The sequence below is a fragment of the Loxodonta africana genome, chromosome 11 (assembly GCF_030014295.1).
Source record: "Loxodonta africana isolate mLoxAfr1 chromosome 11, mLoxAfr1.hap2, whole genome shotgun sequence".
NCBI lineage: Eukaryota > Metazoa > Chordata > Mammalia > Proboscidea > Elephantidae > Loxodonta > Loxodonta africana.
In genome coordinates, this window is record NC_087352.1 from 48,861,172 (window position 1) to 48,880,865 (window position 19,694).

Consider the following 19,694-nt stretch of genomic DNA (forward strand, 5'->3'; position numbering starts at 1 on the left):
GGTGGTGGCTCACTGTCTCGTGGGAGTGCTTCTTTACTCTTCGTGCTGTGAAAACACTTTTTATTGTCGTTGTGGCACAAGACAGCACATCCATTCTATAAGCAATCTCCACCTTTTATAATTGTACAGAGGAACTGAGATTAGGGTTGAAAAACAAAGACCTCAAACTCAACCATCAACCTCTCAGACTGTTCTTAAAAGTTGTCACCTTCCTGGTGGCATTTGGTTCTTTCCAGAATGATGCCAGTCCTGCAGGCTTGTGGGATAAAAGCAGAGCCTGCGAATAGTCCCTGGGGACTGCACACTAGTGAGTCCACCAGGGGTTTTTTAAGAAGCTGTCACCCAAAAGAGCCAAGAACTCAAATTCTAGAGAATGAACTCCTAAAGCTGCTGACCTTCCTTCCATCAGAAACAACCTGTAGATCACTGTTCTCCTGAGCTCAGTTTAATGGCTGCCCACTAGAATTCAAATTATTATCCTATAGAGGCCTTTAATAATGTCGGTTGAATTGCTGGCAAAATTACTGAACTGAAAGAGACGTTTCATTTTTAAAATTATAGTCTATTTTTTTAAACTACTGGTGACATCTGGTAATTGTGAGAAGCAAGGAAAAGCAATCCCCCAACTTCGAGGACTTCTTGCCAAGTGACTTTTTAAACTCAGACTTACATGAAGCTTAGAAAATAGAGCTGTGATTTTTAAATACAGCTTGCCGTGAAACAAGATGTCCAAAGAGGAATTTTGCAATTTGGTGTCTTTTTTTTTTTTTTTTAAAGCACAGATCCTGTAATAAAAGCTATGTGAAGCATTTCTACATATGTTCTCATTGTTAAAAGCTTTGAAAGAATGAGATGAATTAGTTACCAACTGTGAAAGAGGCTTTTAAAATGCTCACTGGCGCACCCAAAGTGCCGTGTCTAATTTAGCTGGCAGGTGCACGGCCAGAAAGCAGAGCTCCCTGCATCTGTCTGACTAACCAGACTGAATAGCAACAGGTCCATAGTCTCGCCAGGCTGCAGGCAGATGCCGCTGAAGCCGAGCATTAACCCTTCAGCTTGCCTGTCCTGGGCCTCAGAAAACAGCTCTCATGGAACCATAGAGAACCATGGGACTAGGGTACCATCAAGGAGCCCTGGTGGTGCAATGATTAAGCAATCGGCTGCCAACCAAAAGATCGGTGGTTTGAACCCACCAGCCACTCTGTGGGAGAAAAGGCCTGATGATCTGCTCCCATAAAGGTTACAGCTTAGGAAACTGAAGGGGGCAGTTCTACTCTGTCATATAGGGTTGCTATGAGTCGCAATAGACATGATGCCACACAGCAACAAAAACAGGGTACCATCAGATCTGACCCATGGGGATTGGTGTGGGGGGCGGGTAGGGGTGCTTGTTCCTTCTTTACAGCTCAGACGGGCTCCTATGTTGCCAGGCTCCTTGGTGGGCAGGGTCACCTGCTGAAGGCGGGGAATACCAGCGATCACAGCCTGCCCCATGGAAAGCAAGAGTCAGGGACAAGAGAGGAGGCTACAACCAGGGCTGGTGTCCTGCAGATCCAGACAGACTCGTGGGGTAGCCCTGTGAACTGGTGTCCTGTGATAAAAGGTCCAGCACTGGACTGCATGGCAAGGCTGAAGCAGAGGTCCACCGAGTTGGTGCAAGTGCCCATAGCCGCTATCCTAGAGAAACAGGAACAGAATTCGTACCTGGGAAGGGCAAAGAGATTCTGGAAAGGCCTAGAGGCCATGGACACTCTGGGCATCAGGGAGGTGCTATTACCTTTGCCAGTCCTGCTTAAGGGTGTGGGGCAGGGACTGGGTAGGGTGATGCTGCAGGAGGTGATGGCAACTCTTGCCCCTCCTTACCCTGGAAGACAGTAGCATTTTCCATTCTCTTTGCGCCTCAGTTCCTGAGCCACTATCTGAACTGCTCCTGATGGGAAGGCAGAAGCATACAGGCGCCTGTCTGCTTGGGATTCTTCCAGGGCTGCCCAGGGATCTTTGCTGAACCCAAGTGGGAGGCTGAGTTAGCTGTTTGTTCATTTTGGTTTTTGTAGCCACTGCCAGTATGGCTTAATGGATAGGGGTTAGGATGTGTCAAACAGTCAGACCATGGGTTCCAAATGTTAACATCCCTATGCCACTGGTTAAAAGTCTGTGTGTGACTCAGGAGTATTTCCCTGGGCCCAGCCCAACCCGCAACACCTTCAGTCCTGGATCTGAAAACTGTATGGCAACGGGAAATAATATAACTGAGGTTTGGCTTTGAATTGAAAAAAGGTCTTCTGGGACATTCTCACTGTTGACACTGGCCACCATAGCCCACAACTATTCCTCCTTCCACTGTGTAAGGGTTTCTTTGTTCAAGGAGGAATGTGGACCAGCCATAAGCCCAAATCAGAGCATTTATGGGGAGAAAGCTGACAGGGAAGTGACAGGCCTCCAGTTGAGTCACGAAGGGGTGGGCATCTCTCCTCAGTCAGAGGGCTCTGGACCACACAGGCCCACAGCTCATTCCTCAGAGCTGAGAGAGCTAGGGAGGCGGGTGTGGGCAGGCCCCACTGCTCACAGGAGGCATGGCTCCCTGAGCTGCTACCTCCGAGGGCCTGCCTTCCCCATTACCATCCCATAAAGCTGGGTGCTCAGCCAAAAGGCTACCGTCCTCCACAGAAGGAGTCCTCTTGTGGTGGGAGGGGTAGAATTGCATGTTTCCACAGGAAGGGAGGTGAAGATGGATCAGTCACCACCCACCCCCGTTACTAAACTGCCAATCCTTTCTGAGGCGCCCTGGGTAACACACACCGTGCCTTTGCTCTCTTCCTATAGGTGTGGGAATGAAGTTAACAGACGTCGGCATAGCAACATTGGCTAAAGGGTAAGTAGGAACAAAATTGAGCATGTATCATTTAACACTGGGCTTCAGACACCTTCTGGGCAAGTGCTGTCGAGGCAGATGTGGACAAAGCAGGTCCCTTGTCCTTGTCCTGTGGGTGACACATGTTCTTAGGATGAACTCAGTTCACTTCTCTCACTTACATCACATATTTATGGGCTTCGTCCTCTCAGGGGAACACATTTGTTTCCTAACTTTGGAACCAACAAGAACTCTGCAAACAAATTTTAAGATTAATTAATAATAGGACTGCCATGGGGCAGGGGGGAGGAGGGGAAATGCCAGCATTATTGGGATTTCTGTCAACTGTGAATATTCCATTTTTCTACCTTTACTAACATTTAAAAGCTTCCTGATGAAAAGCATCTTAAGAATATTTTCTTTTGCAATTGAGTGCAATGAAATCAATTTACACATTTTTAATATATTTTTCCCCAAAAGTACCTTAGGTGGCTTATAGACTCCCATGATGTTGATTACAGTAGCAAGTGGCTATTGAGCTGTTGTTTGTTACCTTGGTTGTTGATGATGGTTATGCTTTCCCAGTTTAGAGCAGGATGTTTTGTGCAGAGTGGTACATGGCCCGATGGTGCTATGCTAGAATTTTGGGGGGGTATCTTTTTCTGTTGTTGTTGTCGTCCTGTATATATTTGTGTTAAATATAAAAACTGCCATTGGGTCGATTCGAACTCATAGCAACCCTATAGGACAGAGTAGAACTGCCCCATAGGGCTTCCAAGGCTGTAATCTTTATAGAAGCAGACCGCCACATCTTTCTCCCTTGGAGCAGCTGGTAGGTTTGAAACACCAACCTTTGGTTTAGCAGCCGAGCTTAACTATACGTGTGACAAAACATTTGCCATTACAACATCTTTTATATTTACAACTTAGTGACATTAATTACATTCATCATGTTGTTCAGCCATCACCATTAATCGTTTCCAAATTTTTCCATCACTCTTCATGGAAGCTCGTGCCCTACTGGACTATCTTTCTAACAACCTATGCCCTTTCATGCGTGACTAACACTGTGGGGAAAGCAGGTTATTTGTGGTTCTTGGTGAAAATAAAGTTCTGTGTTGGAGCTACGCCCACCTTGGCCCACTATGGATGTCCCCAAGTACTAAGTGTATTTGTAAGTAACAGGAAAGAGGGTACATGACTTTTGGAAGGGATAGCTGACTCTCCTGTGGCTGGGAACTGTTCACCTACGTGAGCGTCTATTTCAGGCCATCTGCATCAGCTGTGCTTTAACGAATGTACTACTTTTCAGCTTTAAGGAAGGATGGAGGAAAGGAAAAGCAAACAAACAAAAAACCCATTGCCATTGAGATGATTCCGACTCATAGCCACCCTATAGGACAGAGTAGAACTGCCCCATAGGGTTTCCAAGGCTGTAATCTTTACAGAAGCAGACTGCCACATCTTTCTCCCATGGAGAGGCTGGTAGGTCCAAACTGCCAATGTTCTGATTAGCAGCCGAGCACTTAACCACTGTGCCACCAAGGCTCCTTAGAGGAAAGGAGAGGGATTTGAAAAAGTGGAAAGGGGACAACTCTTGATTTTCATCTCCTGATCATAAATTTGATGCTTAAAGTTCTCCCTGGCTGCCTAAAGTTTCTGATTTGATTTTAGAACCAAGGTGCAGCTTGGGTACTTCCCCCTGACGTGGTTCCTTGTGAAAAACTGCTGGGTGGTAATACAGTTCTGTGTTGGAACAATTTCTGTGTTCCTCTCCCAGTGTTGACCAGGGTCATATACTTCAGGAAATTGAGTGATGGCCTTTGGCTTGGGCAGACAGCACATCAGGAAGGGTCTGATGTAGTGGGGAGGACAGGATCTTTAGACCTGGCCCTGCTGCCGACTTCTGCTTCTCCTGTTGGTCCCTTGCTTCTTGGCATCATAGGAACTTGTCTGGCCTACCTGATGAGAGGGTGACTGTGCATCCCATCTGCCTGGGACAGAACTGTTTTATCCCTGATGCCCAAGCATCCATCTAGTTTAGCATTTGTCTTGGACAAGTGTGTGGAAAAAAAAATCAAATTCCATCTGTCTCTCACCAAACTGTAAGGATCAATCAAATCAATTCAATTCCATTGCAATTCTGTTCTGACACCAGCTGCACACACAGCACTCTGACCCTAACCACCCAGAGCTGGGTCAGACCTCACAAGGTAAAATGCACAGTCCTCCAGACTCCTGAGTTGGCCCAAGACCTCCACGACATCTTCACTTCCGACCTGCTGGCTACAAACTTGGGGGCTCCCTTTACCTGCTCAGGATACCGGCTCCAAGCTCAGGACTCCCCAGGCCCCTTCACTTCTGACCTACTGGCTCCCACTACTTGCTTGGTTTCGAGAATGACTCATAGAAATCACAGACAGTGCTGTATTTATAATTACAGTTTTGTTATACAAAGAAGGTACAAATGAAGGGACGCATAGGGTGAGGTCTGGGAGGTTTCTGAATGTCTAGCTACCCTTCCACATACATGGATGTCTACTACCAACCAGGAAGCCCCTGGAGCTTCTGTGTCCAGAGATTGTGCTGAGGCCTCATTACGTAGAAATGATTGACTGAATCACTTCCTGCTACCTCCCCAGGTCAGCTGATATCATGCCATGGTGGTCTTGCTGGCCTGGCCAGTGGTACCTGAGTTGCCTCATTAGCACAGACCCTCAGGTGTGGTATGGAATCCTCATCAAAGGCAACTAATCACTGGGGAATTTCCAGGGTTTTTGAGCTTATCTCTCAGGAACCAAAGACAAAGACTAAATTCTTTGGGTAAAGTTAATTTTAAACTCCACAACAAGTGTCCTCATTTAGAAGATAATTTATATGGCATCCCTATGTATGAAGGCCTCTGGACCCCTGAAGGATTTCCTGAGTGGAGCCTTCCTTACCAGACTCCTGTGTTCTCTGCAGAACATTGCCAGTTCAGATATCAGCCAGACCTGGTTTGAGTCTTTGTTTCTCTGTCTTACCAGCTGTGTGACTGTGAGCACATGAATTTAGGATCAAAGCCACTGATCTAGAGAACGGAGAGGCAAGGGGTGGTCATGAGGATCCCTGTTAATCTGTATCTAGCCCCCGAAGCCTGCTATGAGTTCAATAAATATTGGTTTCCTTTCCCTGCTCATGCCTCAGTCTAATGCCAGAGTGGCCAAATTTTATACCTTTATTTAGAACAACTTTCTACCAAATCATAACAGAAACCTGCTCGAGAAGTTTCAAAAACTAAGACAGGCTTACGAGTGTGATTATTTAAGACATCTTTTAAAAGTATGTCTACAGCTTCCAGGAGCCCAGACCAAGTGAGAGCTTCAAATACCACATTTTTTCCCCTGATTTAAAAAGAAATCCAATCCCTTGGTTTTGTTCTCAGCTTTAATGTGACTTATCTGGCCTGGGACAGCTGCCCAAGACCCATTAGAAGAGTTGATGGCAGGAGCCCAGTGTGAAATGTGAAATGCTGTCTGTAAAGTGTAACTTGTTTACTGCCTGCTTACCCAAAGAGAGGTTGGGGCGAAGGGAATTCTGAAGTGTTTGAGAGCTTTTGAAGGGATATTAGATCATCTTGATCATTTTTCTTCTCCCAAATTCTCTTTAAACTTTTTCTCTCAAGCCACAAAAGTTTTCTGAAAAGAAATGTTTCTTAGAATCCCAACATGGACGACTGATTAAAGAGAGCCTTTCTCTGACGGGAGAGAATTGCCAGTTGCCTTCGAGTCGATTTCGACTCATGGCAACCCCACGTGTGTCAGAGTAGAACTGTGCTCCACAGGCTTTTTGGTGACTGATGTTTCAGAAGCCAATCACCAGTCCTTTCCTCCAAGGCATCTCTGTGTGGATTTGACCCTCCAAACTTTAGGCTAGCGACCAAGCACATTAACCATTATTATTGCCCAGGGACTTCAATAATGATAACAGCGACTCTGTGCTATTTAAAACAGAAGTAAAAAACCCTCCCGATTTGAGGGTCCACCCTTTTTTGGCCAGCAGTGATCAGGATCTTTTAGGGGAAAAGGAGTCATTGTGTCATTTAAAGAAAATGTTCCCCCATGTCTCAGTCCTGGCCATATTTTTGGCTGCTGACACCCCCATAAATGCAACCTGCCTTGATCATTTGCTTAATAAAGTCCAAGGGTGTGATACGATTTTGAGGGTAGGCAGTTATTTATAATCTCATAAAAGAAAAATAGGCAACAGTCATGACTTATTTTAATTCAATTTTACCTGCTAGCTGACCCTTACGAAAGAAGAATATCATATTTCTCCGAGGAGCTAGCAATATGAATATGTCTGGAAACCTGTGGGTGATACCTTAATACCCTTAATCCCTTGGCATTGTTGAATACAATAATGTCAAGTTACAGAGCATGGCAAATAGAATTGTTCTGATAACCAATAACTCATTTTCTAGGTAGACCAAGATGCTAACTCGACCATTTAACACCAAGAAAAATACTTAGTTCTTTAACTGGAGATTTGGAAATTTAACCAAACCGAACCAGCTTTAACCACCGTGTGCAGGTGGCCGGTTCTACCTGTGTTCAACCCAGTCCTGGGCCAGCAGCTGTTTCTGGGGAGACGGCGAGATTGTAGTCTCGCCACCAGAGGGCACCAGAGTCGATACTTTTGTTAAAAAAAAAAAAATTTTTTTTTTTTTTTTTAACTTTTGTTACACCACATAAAATAGCTGCCAAAAAAGCCCCACTTCCTGTTGTTGGATTGAAGTAAAACAAAGACAGACTGAGCGTATTTTCTCCCAGTTAGTAAGCACTGGACCAAAAGAGGATGGCTATGAATAGCCACAAAAGGACACCCTCAGAAGAAAGAATGATTCGTGGCACAGGTCAGGTGTCTCTGACGTGGAAACCAAATTCAAGAGACCCTGGACAGAGTCGTGACCGACTTGTCCCCAGTGGAGGGGAAAATGTGAGGGGATGAGGGGCCAATTATCAAGGCCGACGGGTGACGTGGACAGTTGTCTTGAGGACGCAGGCTCCATGGGCGTCTGCATGACCGGCTCTGGTCCTCAGAGCCATGAAAAGAGAAGAAAATAGACTCCCACTTCCGGCTAAGCTGAGTTTCAGAAACAAGGCTCTGCCCCACACACCAAGTGCAGCCCACTACAGAGCCCTTGTGTGCCCAGGGCAGACGGGGACACCTGCTTCCGGGGTGCTTAGCCAGGTCACTATGACCATACCTGGAGAGGAAAGGCCGGAACAAACTTACAGATGGAAGGAAGTGGATTCTAATGGTCAAGAAGCACAGCCCCAGAACAGGGGTGTGTGAATGTGTGTGCATGCATATATGCACGTGTGTGAGCATATGCATGTGCACACGTGTGTGAATGTGTACATGTGTGTGGATGCATGTGCGTGTGTGTCTGGGTGTGTGTATGTGAGTGTGTGCTTGAGTGTGTATATGTGTACATCTCTGTGTGAGTATGCATTGTGACTCTAGGCAGACTATTCAAAGCAATGCATGAATTTGGCAGGAGGGGAGGAGACAAAGGGATCTCAGAACAGAATTTCCTGACATATTTTAAATGCGTCTTGTGACAGAGCTCCTGTCACACACAACATGTAGAATGCCAAGATTCAAAGTACCAGCCTCACAGGCCTAAGGAGGTGGGAAAGGCCCTTTTACTCGCAAAATATCTACTTTCCTGCACTGCCACATTGCCTACAGTTCCTATCCTTGTCACCTAGGGTTTTCAATGGCTGATTTTTGGAAGTGGATCATGAGGCCTTGCTTCTGAGGTGCCTCTGGGTGGCCTTGAACCTCCAGCCTTTCGATTAGCAGCCAAGTGTTTTAACCATTTGCACCACCCAGGGACTCCCAGCCTGTCAATAAAACCCATTGTTGTCGAGTTGATTCCGACTCATAGCGACCCTATAGGACAGAGTAGAACTGCCCCATACAGTTTCCAAGGAGCGCTTGGTGGATTTGCACTGCTGACCTTTTGGTTAGCAGCCGTAGCTCTTAACCACTATGCTACTAGGGTTTCCAGCTTTGTCTGTAGAAGACAAGAAAAGGTCTAGAAAATAGCTAGAAAAAGCAGGAGGTGTGTGTATGTGTCTGTCTGTTTGTCTGTCTAAAGGGAGCTAGCGTGCTGTTTGAAGGCAAAGGGAAGGAGCCTGCAGAGAGGCAAAGAAACAGGGACTAGCTGTGGAATGACGTTCCATAGGTTGTCAGAGGTTGTCACGTAAGGAAGGCCCTGTAATCAGAGCTTCCCAATACTGAATGCATGAGCTTGCCCTACTCTGCCCTCAACCCACCCCAAACAATGGACCAGATGCTCTTGTGAATGGTAAGATGTGAGTCTCTTCTCCAGCCTTAACTGCCTGCCCCATGTCCCACAGGGCCTCTCCGTCTGCTGGTAAAATGAGGCTGGTTCTTTGAGCATCAGAATACCAAGGCTTAGAACAATGGATGAATAGTGGACTGCCTGTTTGATGGGAATCTTATCTCCCACATCTCCTCTTCCACTTGTGGCTTTCCATGAAGAAGCTACAGAAAGAGGGGTGTGAAGGTAGAGAGGAGCTGGGCTCCCAGGACATAGTCAGGTCCTCAGGGGTTGTCAAAAAGGGCAGGTCCTGGTGGGCTGCCAGAAGCCATGCTCCTGTGGCAAAACTGATCTTTTTCATCACAGATGGTGGGAACCATTCTTCAAGGCTCAGGGCTGCCCGGCACTCTACACCAGGCCTAGAGGTAGTACTTTATGGGGTTGCTGGTGAATGTTCTGGGAGGCTGTGGTGTGAACTAGTTGCTTTTCTCCACAGAGATTAGATGCTGTCTCAATGTCAAGCCTCAAGGCAGTACCAAGACAGACACCTGGGACGTGTTTCCAATGTGCCTACATAGGGCGGCTGTGCGTTTGTGATATTCTGTTTGTCTGAGAAGCTCAGGGATTCAGATATTAGGAGTGGACTTCCCCTAGTAGAAGAGTGGGATAAGCTTTCCCTCATATCTGACAAACAGGCCCAGGTGGCCTAGTGTCCCCCAGGGAGTGCTCAGGGATGGGAACACAGACAAGCTAACCTCTTAATCTCTCCCTTGGTGTCCTGCAAGAGAAGATACTAGTTAACATCAGGTCGATTCATGTGGTTCTTTCCCTTTGTTCTATTGATGTGATTTATTACATTGATTGATTTTCTAATGTTGAACCATCCCTGCATTCTCGGAATAAATCCTGCTTGGTCATGGCGTATGACTCTTAATATGCTGTTGGATTCTGTTTGCTAGTATTTTGTTGAGGATTTTCACATCTATATTCACAAGAGATATTGGCCTGTAGTTTCCTTTTTTTGTGGTGCCTTTGTCTGGTTTGAGTATCAGGGTTCTTTTCACTTCATAGAATGAGTTATCTATCTTTTGGACGAGTTTAAACATTATTGGCGTCACGTCTTCTCTAAATGTTTGGTAGAATTCCCCCTGAAGCCATCTGGTCCAGGAATGTTTTTTGTTGGGAGGTTTTTGATCATTGATTCAAATCTCTTCGCTTGTTATGGGACTGTTGAGACTTTCTATTTCCCCTTGAGTCAGTTTGGGTAGGTTGTGTGCTTCTAAGAATTTCCCCCATTTCATCTGTTATCCAGTTTGTTGCCATACCGTCATTCATAATATTCTGTTGTAATTCTCTTTATTTCTATCAGGTCAGTTGTAATGTCACCAATGGGCCATTTTTCAATGATTAAATATATGGAAAACAAAACATTTGTCATTTGAACGATCTTCACATGTACAGTTCAGTGACATTAAATTTGTTCATCCTGTTGTTCAGCCATCACCATTAACCATTCCCGAATTTTTCCATCACCCTTGACAGAAGCTCAGTGTCCCCTAAGTGCTGTGTCTTCCTTTCCGCCTCCCTCCCTGCTGCCCCTGGTAACCGCAAATAAACTTTGATCTCTATACACTTGCCTGGTTTAGATATTTCATACAAGTGACATCACACGATATTTGACCTTTTTATTGTAAAAATATAGATAGCGAAACATTGTATATTTGTCCTTTTGACTGGCTCATTTCACTCAGCAGTGTCAATAGGTCTTTGCCCTCATTTAAGCTCACAGTTTTTGTTTTTTTCCTTTAATTAATCATTGTGTCAACCATTTGGCCATAAGAGATTTTCTGTGCACCACGGTTCCCCCTTTCAAATTTTTCTTTTAAAACTGGTGAAGCACCCTGTTTAAAATGTTATGTTTCCTTCCACCCAAACTCCCAGGTACAAAGGATTTAAAGGGAACTGCTCCATGACCTTCATCGACCAGTTTAAAGCACTGCATCAGTGTAACAAGTATTGTAAAATGCTGGGGCTGAAGTCCCTTCAAAACAACAACCAGAAACAGAAGAAGCCAAGTGTCGCTGGGAAAAGCAAAGTTCACCCAAACTCCACAACAGTGAAGAAAGCAGCACCCGGGACCCTAGCAGAAAAGAAGACCTAACAGCTCTTACTAACGAGCAGTCACCAGCTAACAGCACACACGTCTCGTGAGTGAAACTGCAAACATCCAGAGAGACTCCATGATCCACAGTGGGTGGTGTGACGATCCTTATTCCCAGTCAACTGTGCTCCAGGATGCTTCTAAACCCGTCACCTACTATCTCCGCTGAAATGATTTCACTACAGGATTTGCCAATAGACTTATTGAAAGACTGAATCAATTAGCAGACTCAAAGACAGTCCGCTCTTTGTATACACTCTTAGCATTTCCACTAGCCTGACGTTATGTGTATATTTGTGTATTTGCACATGGTAGTGTTGTCAAGGACTTGGCGCTGAGCAGGACCTGTCCACAGCCAAAACCCTTCCCCACCCCCATTCCTAACCCCGGGACTTCTAGATGACATGCAGCTGCAATGTAAACGGAACATGTAAATTCCTTCACCCGGTCGAGTTGTGCTAATGTCAATTATGGTATTGTTGCTGGAGATGGTTTCCAAAAATTAAGGCCCCTTACCATCCAGTATGAGTCGGAATCGACTCGACGGCACTGGGTGGACCATCCAGTTATCATTTTTTTGTTTAATTAAATTCATATTTAAACAAAAAGTATAAGACGCATATGTCATCATGACACTTTTATCTCTAGAATTTGTGTCCATATTTTAAGTTCCCTTAGGATTTAGAGTTTAGCTTCTGAAAGGTCTTAGCCTTGAAAACTCTATGGAGCAGTTCTATTCTGTACACGGGGGGTTGCCACGAGTCGGAATTAACTCCAACAACAACAATTTCCTAATGGAGTCCCTGGGTGATGCAAACAGTTAATGAGCTCAGCTGCTAACCACAAGGCTGGAGGTTCAAGTCCACCCAGAGGTGCTTCAGAAGGAAGGCCTGTCGATCTACTTGGAAAAATTAGTTATCGAAAATCCTATGGATTGCAGTTCTACTCTGACACACATGGGCTCATCATGAGTCAGAATGGACTTGATGGCACCTGGTAATTTCCTCATAAGTTTACGGGAGCACAAAATATTTAATTCTGTGTTTTTCCCCACACCCCCATTCTTTACATCACTTTCTACTTTGCTCCCTAAGCCCAGGACTGAGCTATATTTGATTACACCAGAGGATGTGTTCAAATCTTGCCTGGGAGACCACCTCACAGGGGAGCCAGCTCCTCTGCCCTCGCCCTGCCCCACCGATCCTCACACACAGAGTCGCCTTCCCTAGCACAGGCCAAGCCCAGCTGCAGAGAAGACGGGCAGCAGTTCACATGGGGCAAGAGAAAATGGGATAAAGACAGCTCAGGGATGGAGACAGCATCCGAACTGTGTGAGGATATCTATTAACTCATCAGCATTTTGTTTTTTAAGACTGATTTCAATGACTCCCTGACCGTATCCAGAGGAATTGTGAGGCCATCTGTGAGCAGCATGATCAATGCATCTCAAACTTGAGTGTGCACATAAATCACCTGGTTGTGGTTGTTATCGTGTGCTGTCAAGTCAGTTCTGACTCATAGTGACCCTGTATGACAAAGTAGGACTGCCCCATAGGGTTTCCTAGGCTGCAATCTTTACAGGAAGGAGCCTTGGTGGTGCAATCATTAAGCGCTCAGCTGAAGGATGGCGAAAGGTTGGCGGTTTGAACCCACCCAAGGCTCTGTGGAAGAAAAGACCTGGCAATCTGCTCCTGTAAAGATTTCAACCTAGGATAAAAAAATACCCGATAAAAAAAAATAAAAATAGAAAACTCGTCATGTGAGTTGATTCTGAGTCATAGCAACCCTATAGGACAGAATAGAACTACCCCATAGAGTTTCCAGGGGGCGCCTGATGGATTCAAACTGGTTAGCAGCTGTAGCACTTAACCACTATGCCACCAGGGTTTCCAAGAATACCCAGTGGACGGTTCTGTTCTGTTCTGTTCTATAGGGTCCAGGTGGATGGTACACAACATCAACAAATAGCCAGGTCCTTTCTCCCATGGAACCACCGGGTAGGTTGAAACTGCTGTAGCAGCCGAGCACTTAATCATTGCACCATCAGGGCTTCTGGTGATCACCTGGGGATCTTGTGAATATTCAGGTTCTGATGCAGGAGGTTAGGGGCAGGGCCTGAGATTCTACATTTCTGACAAGCTTCCTGGGGATGCCCAGGCTGCTGACCAGAGACCACACTTGAGAGGCCAGTCTAGACCACGGATAGGAGGGTCCTGAAATGTTGAGGGGAGTGAGTAGGCCTCCTAGAGGTCAAATAACATCGCTGGAGGAAGAATCTAGCTACTTCTCGATTGTAATACGTGAAGCAGTGCATTGAGTCCTGCAGCTGCCTGGCAACAGGAAGGAAATGCCTTGTCAGTGAGGCACTCATACAAGCAACACTGACAACCCAAGGATGGTTGGGATGGGCTCCCATAAGAGACTCCTGTATTCTCCTACTTTAAAATACTAATCTCTTCAGGCCCACAGTTTTGATTTTTTTTTTTTAGAAAGGGAACAGAGGCAGGATTTTTGTTTTAAAAAGGGATTTGGAGGTGAAAATACTCCAGCTAGTTGCATTTCATCTTTTTCAGAAAATCTGCCATCTCTTGCCTTGCTTCTGAAGCGATCCCCTTGGCTTATAGATTTTAAAATGTTCATTTTTCTACAAGGCAGCCTGTAGCCTGTGTTCCTGACAGAGATCCTACAGATAGATGTATTTAGCAGCAGAGTTCTAGAAAGTTCCACAACAGCAAAGGCACAGGGCACATTTTGATTGGAATTCGCCTTTATGTATAACAGAGTGAGTGTGACCAGAGCCCTCTAGACAGACCTGGGTGCTTTCTTTAGTAATAACTTGTAATTAAGAAAAAAAAAAATCAACACAAGTGTTTGAAAAATTTAAATATATAGAGAGGTATAAAATAAAAAGTCCAAGTCATCCTGCGACCCTCTACTTCTAAATAGTTTTGAGTCTTGACTTAGAGAGACAGTGGAGGGAATGGATTTTCTGTTCTCAGATTTTATGTTTTTCTGTCAGCCCATGGGGTACCTCGTTTTGGAGTTATCCCTTCCTCGTTTTACAGATGCCTGGATTTTTTTTTGTTCTCATTTTTTTTTCACTCAAAGTGCCCTTATTGTTTATTCTAATCAGATTTCATCTGTTTTAAAACATTTGGAGAACCAAGGACAGAAGGGACACTGGCAGTGGGACTTGTCCCAGCCAGGCCTCTAAGGGGTGGCCTTGTGTGGGGCTATTTTGCCGTCCGCCCAGCCACTCAGCCCTGCCTGTTGGGAGGTAAACGGTTTTTTTCCTGATGCGGCCAAGTAACAGGCATGTGCAATGGGCTCTCTTACACCAAAGAGCTTGTTCTGGGGTCTTGTTACCATTATTTTAGCTCAGTTTGCAGCATGGCCAGTTTCCATTGATTTTCTCACTTGTCTCCATAACTGTACAACTTTGTTTTTGTTGTTGTGGTGGTGGTGTGCTGTTAAATCGATTCCAACTCATAGAGACCTCATGTGACAGAGCGGAAAACTGCCCCATAGGGTTTTCTTGGCTGTCATCTTTATAGGAGCAGATTGCTAGGTCTTTCTCCCATGGAGCCACTGGGTTGATTCATACAGCCAACCTTTCGGTTAGCAGCTGAGCACTTAACTGTTGTGCCACCAGAGTTCAATAACATTGATACAAAAAAAAAAAAAAACATTGCCATCGAGTCAATTCCAACTCATAGCGACCTTATAGGACAGAGTAGAACTGCCCCACAGGGTTTCCAAGGAGAAGCTGGTAGATTTGAACTACTGACCTTTTGGTTAGCAGCCAAACTCTTAACCACTATGCCACCAGGGCTCCATAATGTTGATAATAGGCCTAAAAACACAATGAAATCCCAGCCTAGACACTGAGCTAGGAGCCAGGACAGCCTTGTGGGTGCAGCTGGGGATTTTGTGCCTCCATGATGCCTGCAGTGTGTAAGTGCCTCGGTTTCATGCTTTCATAGAGGGCTCCAAGATGGAGCTCTGAGACTGCAGATGACACGAACACATGGGCCTGTGTTTCTAATTGCACTATCACTAATGAGAATGGCAGGGAAACCATGCCTTCTTGCCAGTGGGCATCATGTTCTGGAGAGGTCTGATTTGGGATGCGTGGATGGTGAGCTTGTGTTATATTTCATGTTATCTTTATTATACCAGTGCCTCCCCAGGCGCGCTTCTGACAAGGTCCATAATAGCAAACGGTTCTTATGAAAAAGAATGCCAAAAGAAGTAACAATTATTTTCTAATTAGAAAATGCTCTCTTTTCTAAAAATACACACTGCTTTGTGTGTGTGCTGGGCATGTGCTCCACTGGCTGTGATGGGAGGAGCCTGTCAACCCCCTGGCTCAGGCTTGTTGTCTTTTCGTTCATTCTGCTCTGCTGGACCATGTGTACTCAAGTGAACAGACTGAATTTCTCTCCCAGTTAAATCTGCATATGCCACTGGGGCTTGAATAGTTTAAAAAAATTAGAGAGATACAGAAACCTCTTCTGCCTCCCAGCACAGGGTAGATTTTCCAACTCATTGCTGGAGCAGCTCTGAAATACTTTGAGAACCTGCTTGTTCTAAAACTACTTTATAAAAGCTGAAAGGCAAGATAGAAGCCAATTCCACGTGTATGACCATGTGGTCATGTGTTCATTTTATGATGAAATGAACGAGTGTATACAAGTACTAATTGTACTCATAGGTCAAGAGGTTTTTTTTTTTTTTTTAATTCTATTTTTCCCAAGAGACCAAAATGGTCCCAGATAGAAATCATGTGTGTGTGTAAGAGGCTTTTTTCAGAATTATTTGTTCTTTTTTGTGTGTGCTTTAAGTGAAAGTTTACAAGTCAGTCTCTCATACAAAAATTTGTATACACCTTGCTAGGTACTCCTAGTTGCTCTCCCCCTAATGAGACAGCACACTCCTTCTCTCCACGCTGTATTCCCTGTGTCCATTCAGCCAGCTCCTGTCCCCCTCTGCCTTCTCATCTCCGCTCCAGACAGGAGCTGCCCACATAGTCTCATGTGTCTATTTGAGCCAAGAAACTCACTCCTCACCAGTATCTTTTTCTATCTTATAGTCTAGTCCAATCCCTGTCTGAAGAGTTGGCTTTGGGAATGGTTCTTGTTTTGGACTAACAGGTCTGGGGACCATGACCTCCGGGGTCCTTCTTATCTCAGCCAGACCATTAAGTCTGGTCTTTTTATGAGAATTTGAGGTCTGCATCCCACTGCTCTCCTGCTCCCTCAGGAGTTCTCTGTTGTGTTCCCTGTCAGGGCAGTCATCGATTGTAGCCAGGCACCATCTAGTTCTTCTGGTCTCGGGCTGATATAGTCTCTGATTTATGTGGCCCTTTCTGTCTTTTGGGCTCATGATTGTGTCTTTGGTGTCCTTCATTCTCCTTTGCTCCAGGTGGGTTGAGACCAATTGGTGGTCGCTCGCTAGCCTTTAAGACCCCAGACACCACTCACCAAAGAAAATCAATATGATCTTGATCAGAGATGATCAAGAAGAGCCAGTCTGTCAGCTTCCATTTTAGGGCCCAGAAATATCAGAACCCATTCTATTGAGATATCTCCCCCTTCACCTTCCTCTCTGTCCCTCTACATCTAACGAATGACAAGATGGTGGCTTGTTATTGTGAAACATTGCCCATAATACTTTCTTTGGTGTCCCAGTCTTGTACCACGTAGTAAAGTATGTTCAGATTAGAAGCCCGGGTCAGAGGCAAGAAAAGTGGTGTGTGACCAGCCCCCTTCAATGCCTCCTCCTTCCTGGTCATATAGTGGGAAACGTGGCCCACAGAAATGTTTCCCTTTCTCTTGTAGTCCACCCACACCTCCAGCCTTCACCATTCCCAAAGAAAGAGCCACATTTGGTGCCTCAGTTCCCTTTCCTATAATTTTAGAGAATTCTCTGTTGTTGATGTTAGGTGCCGTTGAATCAATTCGGATTGTAGCGACCCCACATGACGGAGTAGAGTTGTACCATAGGGTTTTCTAGGCTGTGATCTTTATGGGAACAGATCACCACGTCTTTCTTCCACTGATTGGAGCCACTGGGTGCGTTCAAACTGCCAACCTTTCAGTTAGCAGCTGAGCACTTAACTGTTATGCCACCAGAGCTCCTTAAAGAACTCTCTATCCTTCCTGAAAGCTGGAAAGGTGTGCATTGTCATCTGTAACCACAACTGTCCCCAAATGCCAAGGCCCAGCTCCCTCTTCCTGTCCCAACCTCCCACAGTGTGACCTCAACATCCTAACTGAAAAAACTGTCCTCTGTCCTCTCTGAGCTGACCACCAGTTTAAAATCGAGTCACCACCTTGCAGCTCTCATCCCCTCCCTGCTAGATTTCCCCCTTAGCTTCTTGTTGTTGGTTGCTGTTCACTGGGGTCTACTGCCTCTTTCCTCGCTGGCCTCAATGCCTCAGCATATTTATTCCCCCTGCACTGCGGAAAAGGCAGAGAGAGGTCACGAGTTGGGTCACTCGTTATTCAACATTGAATTTTCCAGAGTGCTTAGGTTGTGTTTCATCAATTAACACTCATCGGTTCTATTTTTACCCTTTTATATGGATTGCATAGCAACTCAATAGAATGACCACAGTTCATCCTCAGAGAACTAACAGCAAACCCCATGCTTTTATATAATGTATGTAGATATAAATATGTGCATATATTTATATCATCTGTAGACATACATCCAGTGAACAATCTTAAACACATAGCATGAGAGTGGGTGAGCCAAAGGTCAGTTGCTGTTCTCTCCCGCAGGCATCTTTGGGGTCTGTGGGCAGGTGAACTCCGCCACTGCCCGGAGCCTGGGCTTTGCCTTTCCCACCCGTCTGCAGCTCTGGGAGTCCTTTTCCCCTTTCTGAGGAAGGCAGCTATTGACATAGGCAATTGAAAGGGAGGGTCTGTCCACACTTGGGAAGGGGCTCACTAGTTTCAAACATGGGTAGGTGTTGGGACATGCTGTCCAGAACACTCCAGGGGCCAGAGCAGACAGCTGTCATGGAAATGCCACCACACAGTGATGGTGTGAAAGGCTAAAGTAACTCCCAAAGTTGCAACACATGCTCCACAGAGAACAGCTCAGCCTCCAGGGGGCGCCCTCCATAGGGTCCCCCAGGCCCTGTCCTCCCAGCATCCCAAGCCCCCAGGGCTCTCTGCTGCTCCCAACCCCAGTCCAGGTTAACATCTCTACTCCACTCCCTGGGTAGGAAGAGAAAGCTTCTTACTCAAGTCGTAGTCACATCAAATCTGTACCTTGGTTCTGAAAAGCCTGTTGGGGAAAAAATTTAAAACGGCACTTTGTTTTATGCCTTTTCTTTTTCATTCTGACTACAACAATCCCATTTCTCCTTGAGGATGTATTAGATCTCTATGTCTCGACTACCAGAACAGTCCATGTGAGGAAGCGAGAAAAAAGAAAAGCTGTACAGGTAATTTCATCCCTTCATGCCTCTGCTCCTGCAATGCCATCTTCCAGGAATGCCTTGCCTTCCATTTCCTTCGAGCTCATATCTGTCACCTCCTCCAGGAAGCTGTCCAGATTTTGGGCTGTTTTTATTCTCTCCAGAAGACCTGAACCCAACTCTTTCTCCGTGTCTGGGTATCCCCAGTGGACACATGGCTAAAAAAATTAATTCCATTTTTTTAATGCATAAAAATAAATAATGGCCAACAGACACAATAGTTGGACCAATCAGAGGAGGGACCATAGAGACTAAAAAACAAAAACAAAAACTTGTTGCCACTGAGTTGATTCCAACTCACAGCAACCCTATAGGAGGACAGAGTAGAAGTACCCTACAGGGTTTCCTAGGTTGTAATCTTTACAGAAGCAGATTGCCACATCTTTCTCCTGCAGAGTGGCTGGTGAATTTGAACTGCCAACCTTTTGGTTAGCAGCCAAGCACTTAACCACTGAGCAACCAGGGCTCCTTTCACAGAGACTCAATGGAAGGCAAATGTCCCTGCACTGCCAGGCATCCAGCAGGGCTTGTCTTACAGACAGGAAGTGAATATTTCCTCATTACTGCTTCCCTTAAATTAAGGTATTGTGCTTACATGGAAATGTTGATATTCTCTCTCTCCTCTGTTACCAGAGGCTTCCAGTGTGATTGCTCGTAGTTTTTGACCATGAAAGCACAGAGTGGGAGCATGGTAGGTTACCTAAAAGCCCTTTTAAATCTAGGATGTGCTATGAAGTGAGTACCGAGGCCACAGCATGGAATATCTTTCACCTGGATCCAGCCATACCTGAATCCTACCCACACCTCAGACAATTCAATTAGGTTAGACAATAATTCCTTTTTTGCTAAAGCTAATTGG

The 19,694-nt window shown here is 45.4% G+C and overlaps 1 protein-coding gene across 4 annotated transcripts in view; it reads left to right on the forward strand.

The window, feature by feature from the left end:
* The window catches only part of ALPK2 (alpha kinase 2), a 138,659-nt gene extending 122,713 nt beyond the window's left edge, over positions 1-15,946 (forward strand). For 3 of the 4 annotated variants that reach the window (XM_064294462.1, XM_003406707.3, XM_064294463.1), the window contains 2 exons: positions 2,824-2,872; positions 11,127-12,667. In XM_064294462.1, the coding sequence (XP_064150532.1) occupies positions 2,824-2,872; positions 11,127-11,346 (269 nt within the window). In that variant the 3' untranslated portion in view covers positions 11,347-12,667. Of the gene's footprint in view, positions 1-2,823; positions 2,873-11,126 lie in introns of all 4 variants that reach the window. The other variant, XM_023543752.2, reaches the window with a different exon arrangement.
* The last annotated feature ends 3,748 nt before the right edge of the window (positions 15,947-19,694 follow it).